This window comes from Aptenodytes forsteri, unplaced genomic scaffold, assembly GCF_000699145.1.
Source record: "Aptenodytes forsteri isolate BGI_AS27 unplaced genomic scaffold, ASM69914v1 Scaffold193, whole genome shotgun sequence".
Taxonomy (NCBI): Eukaryota; Metazoa; Chordata; class Aves; order Sphenisciformes; family Spheniscidae; genus Aptenodytes; species Aptenodytes forsteri.
Window position 1 is genome coordinate 15,173,240 of NW_008795405.1, and position 12,670 is coordinate 15,185,909.

The window sequence follows — 12,670 nt, forward strand, 5'->3', positions numbered from 1 at the left end:
TGTTACACAGTCTTCTCACCGCCTCCTGCAGCTCAGCCACCTGCTGCAGGAGGTCCTCCACCTGGTCACACCTTTTGCAGGCAGGTCTGCTGCCTGTCCCTGCCCCAGGAGAGAGGTCTAGGCACTTCCTGCAGCCTGAGGTCTGCTCTGCAGCCTCTCCCTTCAGCAGTTCTGTCTGGGTGGAGGCATCGGCCGCTGCTGGGGTAGATGGTGCAGACCCCCCAGCTGGAGCCACGGCCTTGACCCTCAAAGTCCATCAAGGCTTTCCATACATCTCAAAAAGGACTATTTAAAACCATGGCCATCCTAATCATTGAGACTGCAGTGCTCACAAGGGATTTATGAGGGATGGGACAAAAGAGTCAGACCAACATGCACCCTGGAGCACCGGGATGCTGAGAAACCCTGAGTACAGGGAGTTCCTCTCCTACACTCTGGCTGAAAATGGGGATGTGTGTTTAAGTTTGTTATGTGAACTATTCACTGAATAGCCTTTCACAAACAAAAGTCAGGAACCCCCACTGAAGGAAAGACTCAATCTTGACAGGAGAGAAAAGTGGTAATGTATCCAATTTGAGCATCAACTTGGAGGTAAGCATTTCTGCTGTTCCAGACCCTCTACACCCATTTCATTTTCTTCTAGAATTACTGTTATGCACAGCATTACTACAAGGCTTTGTATATAGTCAGTAAACTTGAAGTTAGTAGGAATTCATTACTAAATGGGAGGGAAAACTAGGCCTATTATGCACCATTATCCAATGGGAAACAAGTTCCTGCTTACAATTGTTCATTCACTCCAGGTGAATCAAGCAGGATATCATACAAGGGAAGCACTGGGCCCATCCACTGACCCATTAAAATAAATGTCACTAAAAAAGACGAATGCTGGTTCACGATTCAGCAATCGCTGCTTTAATCTGTATGTTTTCCAAGCGTTACCGCATCTGCTTGTCCTAAGCAAATCTTAATTACTGAATTAATTTCTTCCTAGCAAATAAAATGCATTACAAAATGTCAAAGTAATTATAATCTGGATGAATGCTAAAAAAGAGACCAAATGAACATGAAAATGTTTGATTCAGCAGAACAATAGCAACTGGTAGGAGGCTAATCTTACAGAAACAGAAGACATGAGAATGCCCCAGACTAATTGGGGCTAGCCACCCTAGAAATATGTGTATACTGTCATACAAAGTGATTAAAAGCTCTCTGATATATAGAACACTTTACTGGAAATGCGTAAATATCTTTATTAAACATTCACAGACTGCACAACTCCCTTTTCTTTGTCCAGCTTCATCTTTCCCGTTAAAAAATTGGATAATTTTTCCCTACCTATTTCCTCTTATTCCTCTTACAGAGACCTTCTCTATCCACTTCTCTATCTGCCTTCCTAAACAGCTTCTGACAAGGACACAGTCTCCACTCCTTAACAAGCTTTTAAAAAATTCCTAGCGTGCTTTTGATCTCCGGTGTTCCAGCTTTCACCAAAAGACAGCTTTCAACTTGCTGTACATAAGAAGTCCTGAGAGCTGCCATTTTCAAAAGCATATTTGCATTTGCTGAAAGTTTATTGTGTACTTTTCTTCTTTGCCATTGCCACATTATATTTGCATACAGAAAACTAACGACCTACTATTTGTTGTACAGTAACTTTACTAACCAGGCCAATCTCAATAATCTTTGAACAGTCATGGCAACTGGGAGAGGTTCCTGGGGGCTGGAAGAAAGCAAATGCCACTCCCACCTTGAAGAAGGGCAAGAAGAAAGAGCTGTGGAACTACAGGCCGGTCAGCCTCACCTCAGTCTCTGGGCATGTGATGGAGCAAATAATCATAGAAACCATTCCCAAACATTATTTAAGACATGAAGGTCACTGGGAGTAGTCAGCATGGATTTATGAATGGGAAATCATGCCAGACCAACTTAATAGCCTTCTATGATGATATGACTAGCCTAGTAGATGAGGCAAGAAGAGTGGGTATTGTTTATCTCAACTTCAGTAAGGCTTTTGACACTGTCTCCCATCTCATTCTCATAGATAACTGATGAAGTCTGGACTAGATAAAGTGGACAGCGAGAGGAACTGAAAACTGGCTGAACTGCCAGGCTCAAAGGGTTGTGACCAGCAGCACAAAGTCCAGCTGGAGCCCAACATTAGTCATGTACCCCAGGGGGTTGATACTGGGGCCAATACTGTTTAACACCTTCATTAATGGCGTGGATGATGGGACAGAGTGCACCCTCAGCAAGTTCCCAGATGAAACAATACTGGGAGCAGTAGCTGATACAACAGATGGTTGTATTGCAATTCAGAGGGACCACAGCAGGCTGGAGAAATGGGCTGACAAGAATCTCATGAAGTTCAACAAAAGGCAGTGCAAAGTCCTGAATCTGGGGAGGAATAACTGTGCACTGGTACAAGCAGGGGGCCAATTGGCTGGAAAGCAGCTTGGCAGAGAAGGACCTTGGTGTCCTAGGGTCCTGGTAGACAAGAAATTGAACATAAGCCAGCTCTGTGTCATTGAAATGTCAATGGCCTCGTGGGCTGCATTAGGAACAGCACTGCCAGAACATCGAGGGAGGTGATCCTTCCCCTCTACTCAGCACTGATGAGACACATCTGGAGCATTGGGTCCAGTTCTGGGCTCCAGTATAGGAAGGACATGGATATACTAAAGTAAATCCAGCAAAAGGCCATGAAGATGAAAGGCTTGGAGCATCTGTCACACGGGGAGAGGCTGAGAGAGCTGGGATTGCTGAGCTTGGGGAAAAGAAGGTTCAGGGGGACCTTATCAATGTGTATAAATATCTGATTTGGGGGCGGGGGGGAAGTAAAGAAGATAGCACCAGACTCTTCTCAGTGATGCCCAGTGAAAGGACAAGAGCCAATGGGCACAATTTGAAATAAAGGAAATTCCATTTAAACATAAGAAAAACCTTCATTTTATGCACATGGTCAAATATTGGAACAGGTTGCCCAGGGAGGTTGTGGGATCTCCATCCTTGGAGATAATAAAAATCCTACTGGATAAGGTCCTGAGCAACCTGCTCTAGTTGACTCTGCTTTGAGTAGGGGAGTTGACTAGATGATCTGCAAAAATCCCCGCCAACTTCAATCATTTTGTATCACTGGCAATATTCAGCTCACTGAAGTATCAGCATGGTTAGCATACAAAGCTCTTTCTCACTCATCCCCTTGCTCTTTGCTCATGCTCAAACAAAAAAAAAAAATTCTCTAGGGATGTTCACATCTGGTACTTCGCTAGCAGAACCTTTCTTCCCAGAACATCTTTAGGCTGTTTTGTTGTGTAACCATACACTGAAGTGCATGTCTAGGACAACCATTTGAGAAAAATATCCCTTTCATTTACATTGTGCTTTTAGGACTTTCATTTCTTCTATGTTTGAGTAAACGCAAACATACTGGCAACTTTCTCTGGTACCACTAGTAAATAAACAGATTATAGGTGGCATAAAAATTTCCTTTACAGTAAGACCTATCAGATGTCAAGTTCTTGGACAAAACTTTTTATTATTATTATTATTTTTAAAAGGGGGAGGAAGAGGAGGAAGTTTATCAATAACAAGCAGTAACTGTTTCACTTCCCGAAGTGGCTAGGCTAGCATTCTTCTCTGAAAAATTTCCAACACATCACTTAGAACAAGCAAAATGACTCATCCACCAAACTCCCCAATCTGCTAGCAGTGTAAATAAGTAAAAATTCTTCAGCCCAACTCACCACTGTAGGGTAGATCAAAAGGCCATACATAGACACACATACACAAACAGTTACTAGAAAAAAGGACATTGCTGTTAGGCTTTAGAGAATTGATTTACAGTGAAGTCATGCTAGTCGTTCTCAGAAAGACCTTGAGATTGTGCCAACACAAGTATTCTGTTCTTCCCATTATTCTACAAGACTTAGAAACCTGCCCAGAAAAACAAAAAACCTTCTCCATACCTCCGACACAAGTAAGAAGATGATGAGAGATCTTGACCATTTCTAGATTCTAACAATTATCCTTCTTCCTTCTCCCCCACTGACGTATTTTTCATAGAATCATTTAGGTTGGAAAAGACCCTTGAGATCATCGAGTCCAACCACAAACCTAACACTGCCAAGTCCACCACTAAACCATGTCCCTAAGTGCCATGTCTACACATCTTTTAGATACCTCCAGGGATGGTGACTCCACCACTTCCCTGGGCAGCCTGTTCCAATGCTTGACAAACCTTTCAGTGAAGAAATTTTTCCTAATATCCAATCTAAACCTCCCCATGCGCTTTTCTTAGCGCACTTCTCCCTTTCCAACTTTTTCTTTCTCCTATTACCTTCTGCACATACATTTGACATGATCTTACAATAACATCACACTGAATTGTGAGTCATAATAATAAGTCACAGAATTGCTGACACTAGCAGCTGAGCTCCCAAAAGCAAATATATGGTTACTGCCACATAAGGGTGTATGTTCTATAGTGAGAAACAAGCTACTAAGCAGACACCAGCAATGTACCTCTGTTAAAGAATTTTCACTGGGGTACTAAATATGAATTGAAGATTGACAATAATTAAAAAAAAAGGGCAAAAATAGTAAAAATTAATGAATAGTTCTCTCACCTGTTTCTATGCTAGACTCAAACAAGCTATAACAATAGTGGACTGTAAAACAAATAAGGAAATTAACTAAAGCCCTGTTTCTTAAATTACAAAACTACAAACAAGTTTTGTAACATCCCTGACTAAAAAAATTTCCATTACATGCATGTTTTTCAAATACGCTGCATCTTTTTCATCCCAGCCAGCACTTGGCTGCTTGATAGTGTGTCTTGTGAAGGAGTTATTACAGTTATAGATTTCTGCATTAGTTTTGGATCATCCCTGCTCTCCCTAATTCAGAAGTCAAGGCAGATGCAGAGAGATGGTATGAAGAATCCTACAGCCTGGTCAGAATACTCTAGGATCTAGCTGTTCTGCATCACAGCCACTGAAGATGCAGATACTCAGTCACAGTGTCTTCATTAACATAACTTCTAATAACAGTTCTTATGCCAAAAAACAAACCGCAAGTAAAACTTATTTTGACCTGAAAAGTTCTTTGCAAAGTATTTAAGTCTTCCATAGGAGGTCCCTGCCTGGGACATTTTCAACTCCTACAGCAAATTCTTTAGACATGTGCGTGCTAAGATTAGACATAAATTAAATGATACCTATGATGGTTTTGATCAGGATTTGTTACGATCCCTTGCTGTTTTTGTGGTCATTAGGATCACTTGACATAAATTTCTTAGTAGTAGTGAAGAAAGAGTTATACCTATGAGTTTGTCATAATCCACGCCCTTAGCATTTGATGTCTGCACAGTCCAGGGGTCCACAAAATCCTCATCCTCTTCTTTAGTTGTACCATTGTTTATTAATACAAGATCTCTTGGAGGCAAGCCTGCCTGATAATCTTGCCCTGTTGTTGTTTTATATGACAGTTTTAATGATAACAGCATCCTCACTGCGTGACTCCACCACTTCCCTGGGCAGCCTGTTCCAATGCTTGACAAACCTTTCAGTGAAGAAATTTTTCCTAATATCCAATCTAAACCTCCCCATGCGCTTTTCTTAGCGCACTTCTCCCTTTCCAACTTTTTCTTTCTCCTATTACCTTCTGCACATACATTTGACATGATCTTACAATAACATCACACTGAATTGTGAGTCATAATAATAAGTCACAGAATTGCTGACACTAGCAGCTGAGCTCCCAAAAGCAAATATATGGTTACTGCCACATAAGGGTGTATGTTCTATAGTGAGAAACAAGCTACTAAGCAGACACCAGCAATGTACCTCTGTTAAAGAATTTTCACTGGGGTACTAAATATGAATTGAAGATTGACAATAATTAAAAAAAAAGGGCAAAAATAGTAAAAATTAATGAATAGTTCTCTCACCTGTTTCTATGCTAGACTCAAACAAGCTATAACAATAGTGGACTGTAAAACAAATAAGGAAATTAACTAAAGCCCTGTTTCTTAAATTACAAAACTACAAACAAGTTTTGTAACATCCCTGACTAAAAAAATTTCCATTACATGCATGTTTTTCAAATACGCTGCATCTTTTTCATCCCAGCCAGCACTTGGCTGCTTGATAGTGTGTCTTGTGAAGGAGTTATTACAGTTATAGATTTCTGCATTAGTTTTGGATCATCCCTGCTCTCCCTAATTCAGAAGTCAAGGCAGATGCAGAGAGATGGTATGAAGAATCCTACAGCCTGGTCAGAATACTCTAGGATCTAGCTGTTCTGCATCACAGCCACTGAAGATGCAGATACTCAGTCACAGTGTCTTCATTAACATAACTTCTAATAACAGTTCTTATGCCAAAAAACAAACCGCAAGTAAAACTTATTTTGACCTGAAAAGTTCTTTGCAAAGTATTTAAGTCTTCCATAGGAGGTCCCTGCCTGGGACATTTTCAACTCCTACAGCAAATTCTTTAGACATGTGCGTGCTAAGATTAGACATAAATTAAATGATACCTATGATGGTTTTGATCAGGATTTGTTACGATCCCTTGCTGTTTTTGTGGTCATTAGGATCACTTGACATAAATTTCTTAGTAGTAGTGAAGAAAGAGTTATACCTATGAGTTTGTCATAATCCACGCCCTTAGCATTTGATGTCTGCACAGTCCAGGGGTCCACAAAATCCTCATCCTCTTCTTTAGTTGTACCATTGTTTATTAATACAAGATCTCTTGGAGGCAAGCCTGCCTGATAATCTTGCCCTGTTGTTGTTTTATATGACAGTTTTAATGATAACAGCATCCTCACTGCTGCATCAATTTCATCCTGAATAAAGGAAAAAAAAGCTGTTTGACTTAACATACGTAAGATAGACAATTACATTAATGTCCCAACCCTTCAAAATCCTGCATCCATGCTTTAACTTGAATTGCATTATTCATAAACTCTAAGCCTTTATTTACATATTTGCAGCATCACTACCAAAGGTAAAAGAAAAGCAAATAGCAGGTGACCATTTCCTAACCGGCAGAATTTAGAGCATCACCATTGCCAAGATATTTAAAGCACCTCTGTCTCACTTTTCAATTTCTGCCTGAGGAAAAAAAAATGCTTGCCTGCTTTTCAGATGTGTAACATGCTTAACATTTTAAGCACAAATTTCTAAGATATATAAATATAATATAAATTATTATCCAATTTACTTTACAATGCTTTTAGTGGCTCATCTTAAAATAATTTATTCATTACAATTCATTGACAGACTTGAAGACAAACTAGAACAAAAAGTTCTTTACAACTTTCTTTGTTATCACCTTTTTAATACAAAGCTATTGTAACATCTCATGCAAGCAATAAATAGATCAACACTTTATTCGACTCCCAGTTTTCAAGGCTTACTCCCACAGGCAATACACTAAGAGAGCCCGTATTAAAACTGAGCTCTCTTTGCTGACATAGTGATGACAGAATAGGGAACTTGCAATTAATGGCAAATTACTAAATTAATTAAGGGAGATTAAGCAGGGACTGTCAGTACAGTTACGGGAAGACATATTTGCTAATGTGTACAATAATGCACGGAGAAAGAGATTTTAACAAAGAATCTAAAACCAGGGCAGAATACAAGTGATATAAATTTCACTTGAAAACCAAATACCTTGGATCCCACCACGTAGCACGGCAACTGGCTGAAGCAGACTTCTAGGCCTACGAGACTCTGTTCTTACTTCAGCAGTAACAACTTTGCTCTTGCTAGTGACTACCTTGCTCCAGGTACGTCCACAGTTCACAAAATGGACATAAATATTTTTTAACAAAATTTTTTTCTTACTACAATACAAAATAGATCTCAGAACAATCATATTCTCCAGCGCTCTTAAAGACAGACCTAACTTGAAAAAGTATGGGTTCAAATACCTTTGGTGCTTTTCCTGCTTTCAGTGCTCTGACTTTCTCTCCTTGTTCAGTTACTCTTTCAAACAGCTGAAGCGGACTCAGAGATTTCAAATCACAGCTTGGACTATCAGCCATTTTGCCAGACTGCAAAAGACCTGTTTATTTACAATTCAACGTCTTCCAATTCTTTGGCTTGTAGATTCAAAACAGCAGCAACAAGAAGGAGAACTGCAGGGCAAAAAATAGTGTGTTTTATTCTTTCATGTATATCTTGAAGATTAGATGAACAGAATAAGAATATAAAAACTATACTGACCCCATACCTAATTCTATTCATATCAGATTGATAAATGTGGAGACATTAACACAATGAGCTTCAGTTTCATACAGAAATGGACTGAGACTGACAAGAGTACCAAATAAATTGAGAGATCACTCTTAATGCTGTTTGTCTACATATTTAACACAAGAACACCTTCTCAAAGTCAAACTCCTGACAGAAGTAAAAGTAATTAAATATACGTACAATTCAGAGCATCTCAGAACAGCTGGTAGAGGTTATCTGATTCCTGATTAGTTATTATTTTTGTACTACTTGATACCCTGTCAAATTCTGAATGAGATTTTTATAGCTATCATATGGAATTTTGTCTTAAGATATGTAATATAGTACTTCAGCCCAAAGAAAGATATACAAGAGAAAAGCCTAGTCATCTTCTTTACTGCTTTCCTTCAGAGGTTACAAAACACACTGATGATTAGTGAGAAACGCTGCTTTCTAAAGAACAATCAATCCGTGGGTAAGCAATAGGCCGTAAATTTAATGAACTGTTTGTTTCTCAGCAATACGTAGGAAAAATAACCCTCGGAGACAGCTTAAGATGATGAGATGGCCGAGAACAATAACACAGCAGTCTTCCTATGTCCAACGTATACCTTCATCACTGGAGCTTCCTAGCACACAGCACGCCCGTGCTTCCACAAAAGGGCTTCTCTCCCAGGTTAACATCTATAATGTTGTATATATTAACAATAACATCATCTGAAAGCTTCTTAGCAGTCTATTAATTAACAGCAACCAAGACTTTGGAAAACTACAACTGCATAGTTTACAGTACACTAACACAGAAAGTACAGAAAGTTAAATAATGCTTTTAAATTGTTAAGTAAGCATACAGTTTCTGTTATCAAATGCATTAAAATAATTTTCACTCTACATCAGAAATATCTTGATCTTTGTCCCAACAGTTATAATCTAAAATGTTACAAATAAGATCTGCTGTGCTTAATTTTAATGAATACATTCAACAACTCTTAGTAATTTCCAAGACAGGAAACTCCTGTAACATGGATTGCATTGAATTAACTCATACTTTACTACATATGCCTCCCATGAAGGTGGCACAGCAATTCATGGTATCCCAGCAATTTCTTCCTCTAAGTTTTCTAAAATTACCTCATAAGTTGTCTTCAGATAATCTCTGATCTAAAAACAGAGTTTTATTTATGTCTAAGGAATCCGGTGAATCTGTTATCAACCTGCCATGAGTGAAAACTCATTTCAACTGCAAAGGCAGAATTCCTTATTTTAAGAAATCGTTATTTTCAAAAATTATGCATGCTTAGCAGCTCTCTGTACAAAATGATGAGGTCTTTAGAAGTACATATGCTCTGAATCATTTTTTTGTAAAGATTCAAGCATCATGCTGTTTAAATATTCAGAACTGAGGATAAACAAGCATTAACTTGATATGTGAAAAAAGTTTTAAAACCATTATGGTTCTGGTTATAGTGAGCTTGCCATATTTACATAGAAGAAAACAAGTGTTAAAAATGGGTAAGGAGGACACCATCTGTCAGAAAAACAACATGGTAAGTGAAACTGCAACCCTCTCGAATCCATTTGGGATGAACATACTGCAATAACAAGGTACACAGAGAAGCATATAGAGAATTATAAAAGAATTTCATAAAACATGAGGCTGTTAAAACAAGGTAACAGTACAGATCCTAATGAAAAAAATGAACTGAGAGAAAGGTAAATTTTCCATGAAAACTATCATTGCAACTTGGCCAGGGTTGTGAAGTGTTGCCTCACAATCTGACACAGTCGATTTATGCAATCACCCAAGCTATTGTACAGCTTTTTTTCTTGAGGAAAGCGATGTCATCTTAATTCATAAACTGATGCTTATTTTACATGCACTGTATTCAGATGTGATAGTGACAAACGCAATGCAAGTTGAAAGAGTAAATTAACTTCATACTGAGTTGCGAACAGTGGTGTGTTGGAAACACAGCATTCACCCTAAGCATTCTCTGTCATGCCGTGCCCATGGCCATGAAGGAAGAACTCTGTGCCCATGTAAAGTCCTGCTGACTTGCAAAGGATTATGTCTCTCTGGAGAGACTCGCTGGCATATTATTAATCCATTGCTACGCATGAAGCATGAATAGATTGAGTTTACAAGATACATATGTAACTGAAGAGAATCGTAAAAGCTATTAATAAAAAACCACGTTCATTTCGCTCCCTTTTCCCAGAATTAAAAAAGAAGAAACAAAAGCAAATAATAGTTGCATTAGCCATTCAGCAGTATTTCAAAGCCTTCCTTCTACAAAATAATCAGCCTAATCACAACCTTGGTTATATTTACACAGTATATATTTAAACTGCCACTGTAAAAGAAAACTTAAGAAGGTTGCTTTGGTAACTTGCTGGTTACCAAAACATATCTATCATTAAGGCTTTGTTTGTCAAACAGCTGCAATATTCCCAGATTTCAGCTTCAGTTGAATACCCTGAGAAAGCCGAGAAGTGTATACATCCACTTGCCAATTTAATTCGCTCAGTCTATTAACAGTGATACCATACTTAGATTACATAATTGACTAAAATAAGACTGACTAATGTATTATCAGTAATACTTCAGTTTTTAACCTAATCTCGATCCCTTCAACTTTGATTATGTACAGTTTGACAGTGTTATTTTAAAGAGGTAATTTGAAGCACATCAAACAATTCTCTGATGTATTCCTACAATTTACTTACATTCTTTTATTTGGATACTAGTGTTTTCCTCTTTATCATGGGCACAAGATATTTAACTGGAAAAGAAAGTATATAGAGTAAATTTGTATTAGAAAATGTTTATGAAGATTAACACACATCCTTTCTGTAGGAATATGCCAGTTATATTTACTGGCTTCGAATTTTACAAAATAGAAAAAGGTAAACAAGAATTATTCTTTGGTGTAGAACAAATTGTGACTTAGTGTTTTAACTTAATTCCTGAACGTACATTCTTCCTGATAGATTGCCTCCATTCAGGAAGGCTGAAATGTCACAGCTGAGACTGAGCGCACATCCTGGAGAGCACTATAACAGGAAGACTCTTCAAAAAGTTTGGAATATTGTGGATTTAAGCTGTGCAAAGAATCCCAAATGAAGGTGTATTTTCATTAAGAAGTAGCAAAAGTAATTTAGTCACTGCAAGAAGAGATGAGGATATTATGATTATAGAATGCAAAAGATATTGACTGCTACCTAAAACTTATCTCTATTTACCTCAGAACTGTCCAGTTCCACAGTTGCTGGTGGAATTCAAGCCAGGAATTCAATAATACGGAACACAGGTCTTTATCTTTTGAAATTCATAAATGCAATTGTGAACCATTTAAAAGAAACTACTGGATATTCTGCATATTATCATGACATTTCTTTTTGCTTTCTTATTGATATTATGAAAACTAACAGTCCCAGACACATTAGATACCATATGCAAACAGATTTGGAGGAAAAAAATGATACACGGGAACTTGAGAACGGACTACTAGGACATTTCGGACCAGAGTCTAAGATGAACTTAAAAGCCTCAGTTTCACAGCGTGAACTTGAAAGCCAAGAATCGTGTGCCTTTTCTATCTGCACAATGCATGGTAACTTGTAACGGCTACTGCTCCTGCGACTGTTTCAGAATATTAAATCGTCATGAGACAAAGCTCAAAAATAATCCTTGGCACAGGTATCAGAAAACAACTGTATTCTCCTCTCTTTCCAGCTGGATGACAATCACAGATCTATGATCATTTCACTGTTTGCTATCTGATCTGGTAAGTTAAAGACCTGAGAATCAAAGAACAGGGTTTCACATTATGTTAAGAGCTCTTTCGTGACAAACATTGCACGAAGGTACATCAAGACTTCCAAAGACAACAGTAATACAAAAGTCCCCCCAAAAATTTCATGAACGAATGAAAGAACGTGAATTTAAGTCTAACAGCACCTATGCTCCTGAAAACTGTTTTGCCTCCTGGAAATAAAACAAAAAATTAAAAGTGAAATTAAAGCAGGTAGTATGCACACAGATGTCGTGTGAAACACGCCTTGAGAAGTACTCCAACATAGGCTGCATTTTATAGTAGGCCCACCTTCCCAGTCATGGTAATCATCAATTTATGTATGAAAATACAATAACAGTGTGCAAGACGATTCCCTGAGATGATAATATGACCACTCTACCACTCTCATCTGAAGAAAGTCCAACACGAATCTTTACTATACTACAGCTGTTAAGAGCTAAGCTCTTGTGCGGGAACGGTCATGCAAAAAGTTAACCAGCAAGCTAACGTTTCTAACCCTGGAGCCCTGCAACACCTCCCTACCGCACGCATGCCCGGGCAGGGCAACGCCAGCTCTGCCCTCCCTGCGCTGGGCCGCATCTTCCAGCGGCCAGGACTCCCGCCC

At 38.6% G+C, this 12,670-nt stretch overlaps 1 protein-coding gene across 4 annotated transcripts in view; it reads right to left on the bottom strand.

The window, feature by feature from the left end:
* The window catches only part of WARS (tryptophanyl-tRNA synthetase), a 34,373-nt gene extending 22,863 nt beyond the window's left edge, over positions 1–11,510 (bottom strand). For 3 of the 4 annotated variants that reach the window (XM_019472510.1, XM_019472511.1, XM_009280839.1), the window contains exon 1: positions 5,323–5,506. In XM_019472510.1, the coding sequence (XP_019328055.1) occupies positions 5,323–5,506 (184 nt within the window). Of the gene's footprint in view, positions 1–5,322; positions 5,507–6,644; positions 6,853–7,944; positions 8,152–10,975; positions 11,032–11,491 lie in introns of those variants that run through there. The other variant, XM_009280840.2, reaches the window with a different exon arrangement.
* Positions 11,511–12,670: the final 1,160 nt, after the last annotated feature.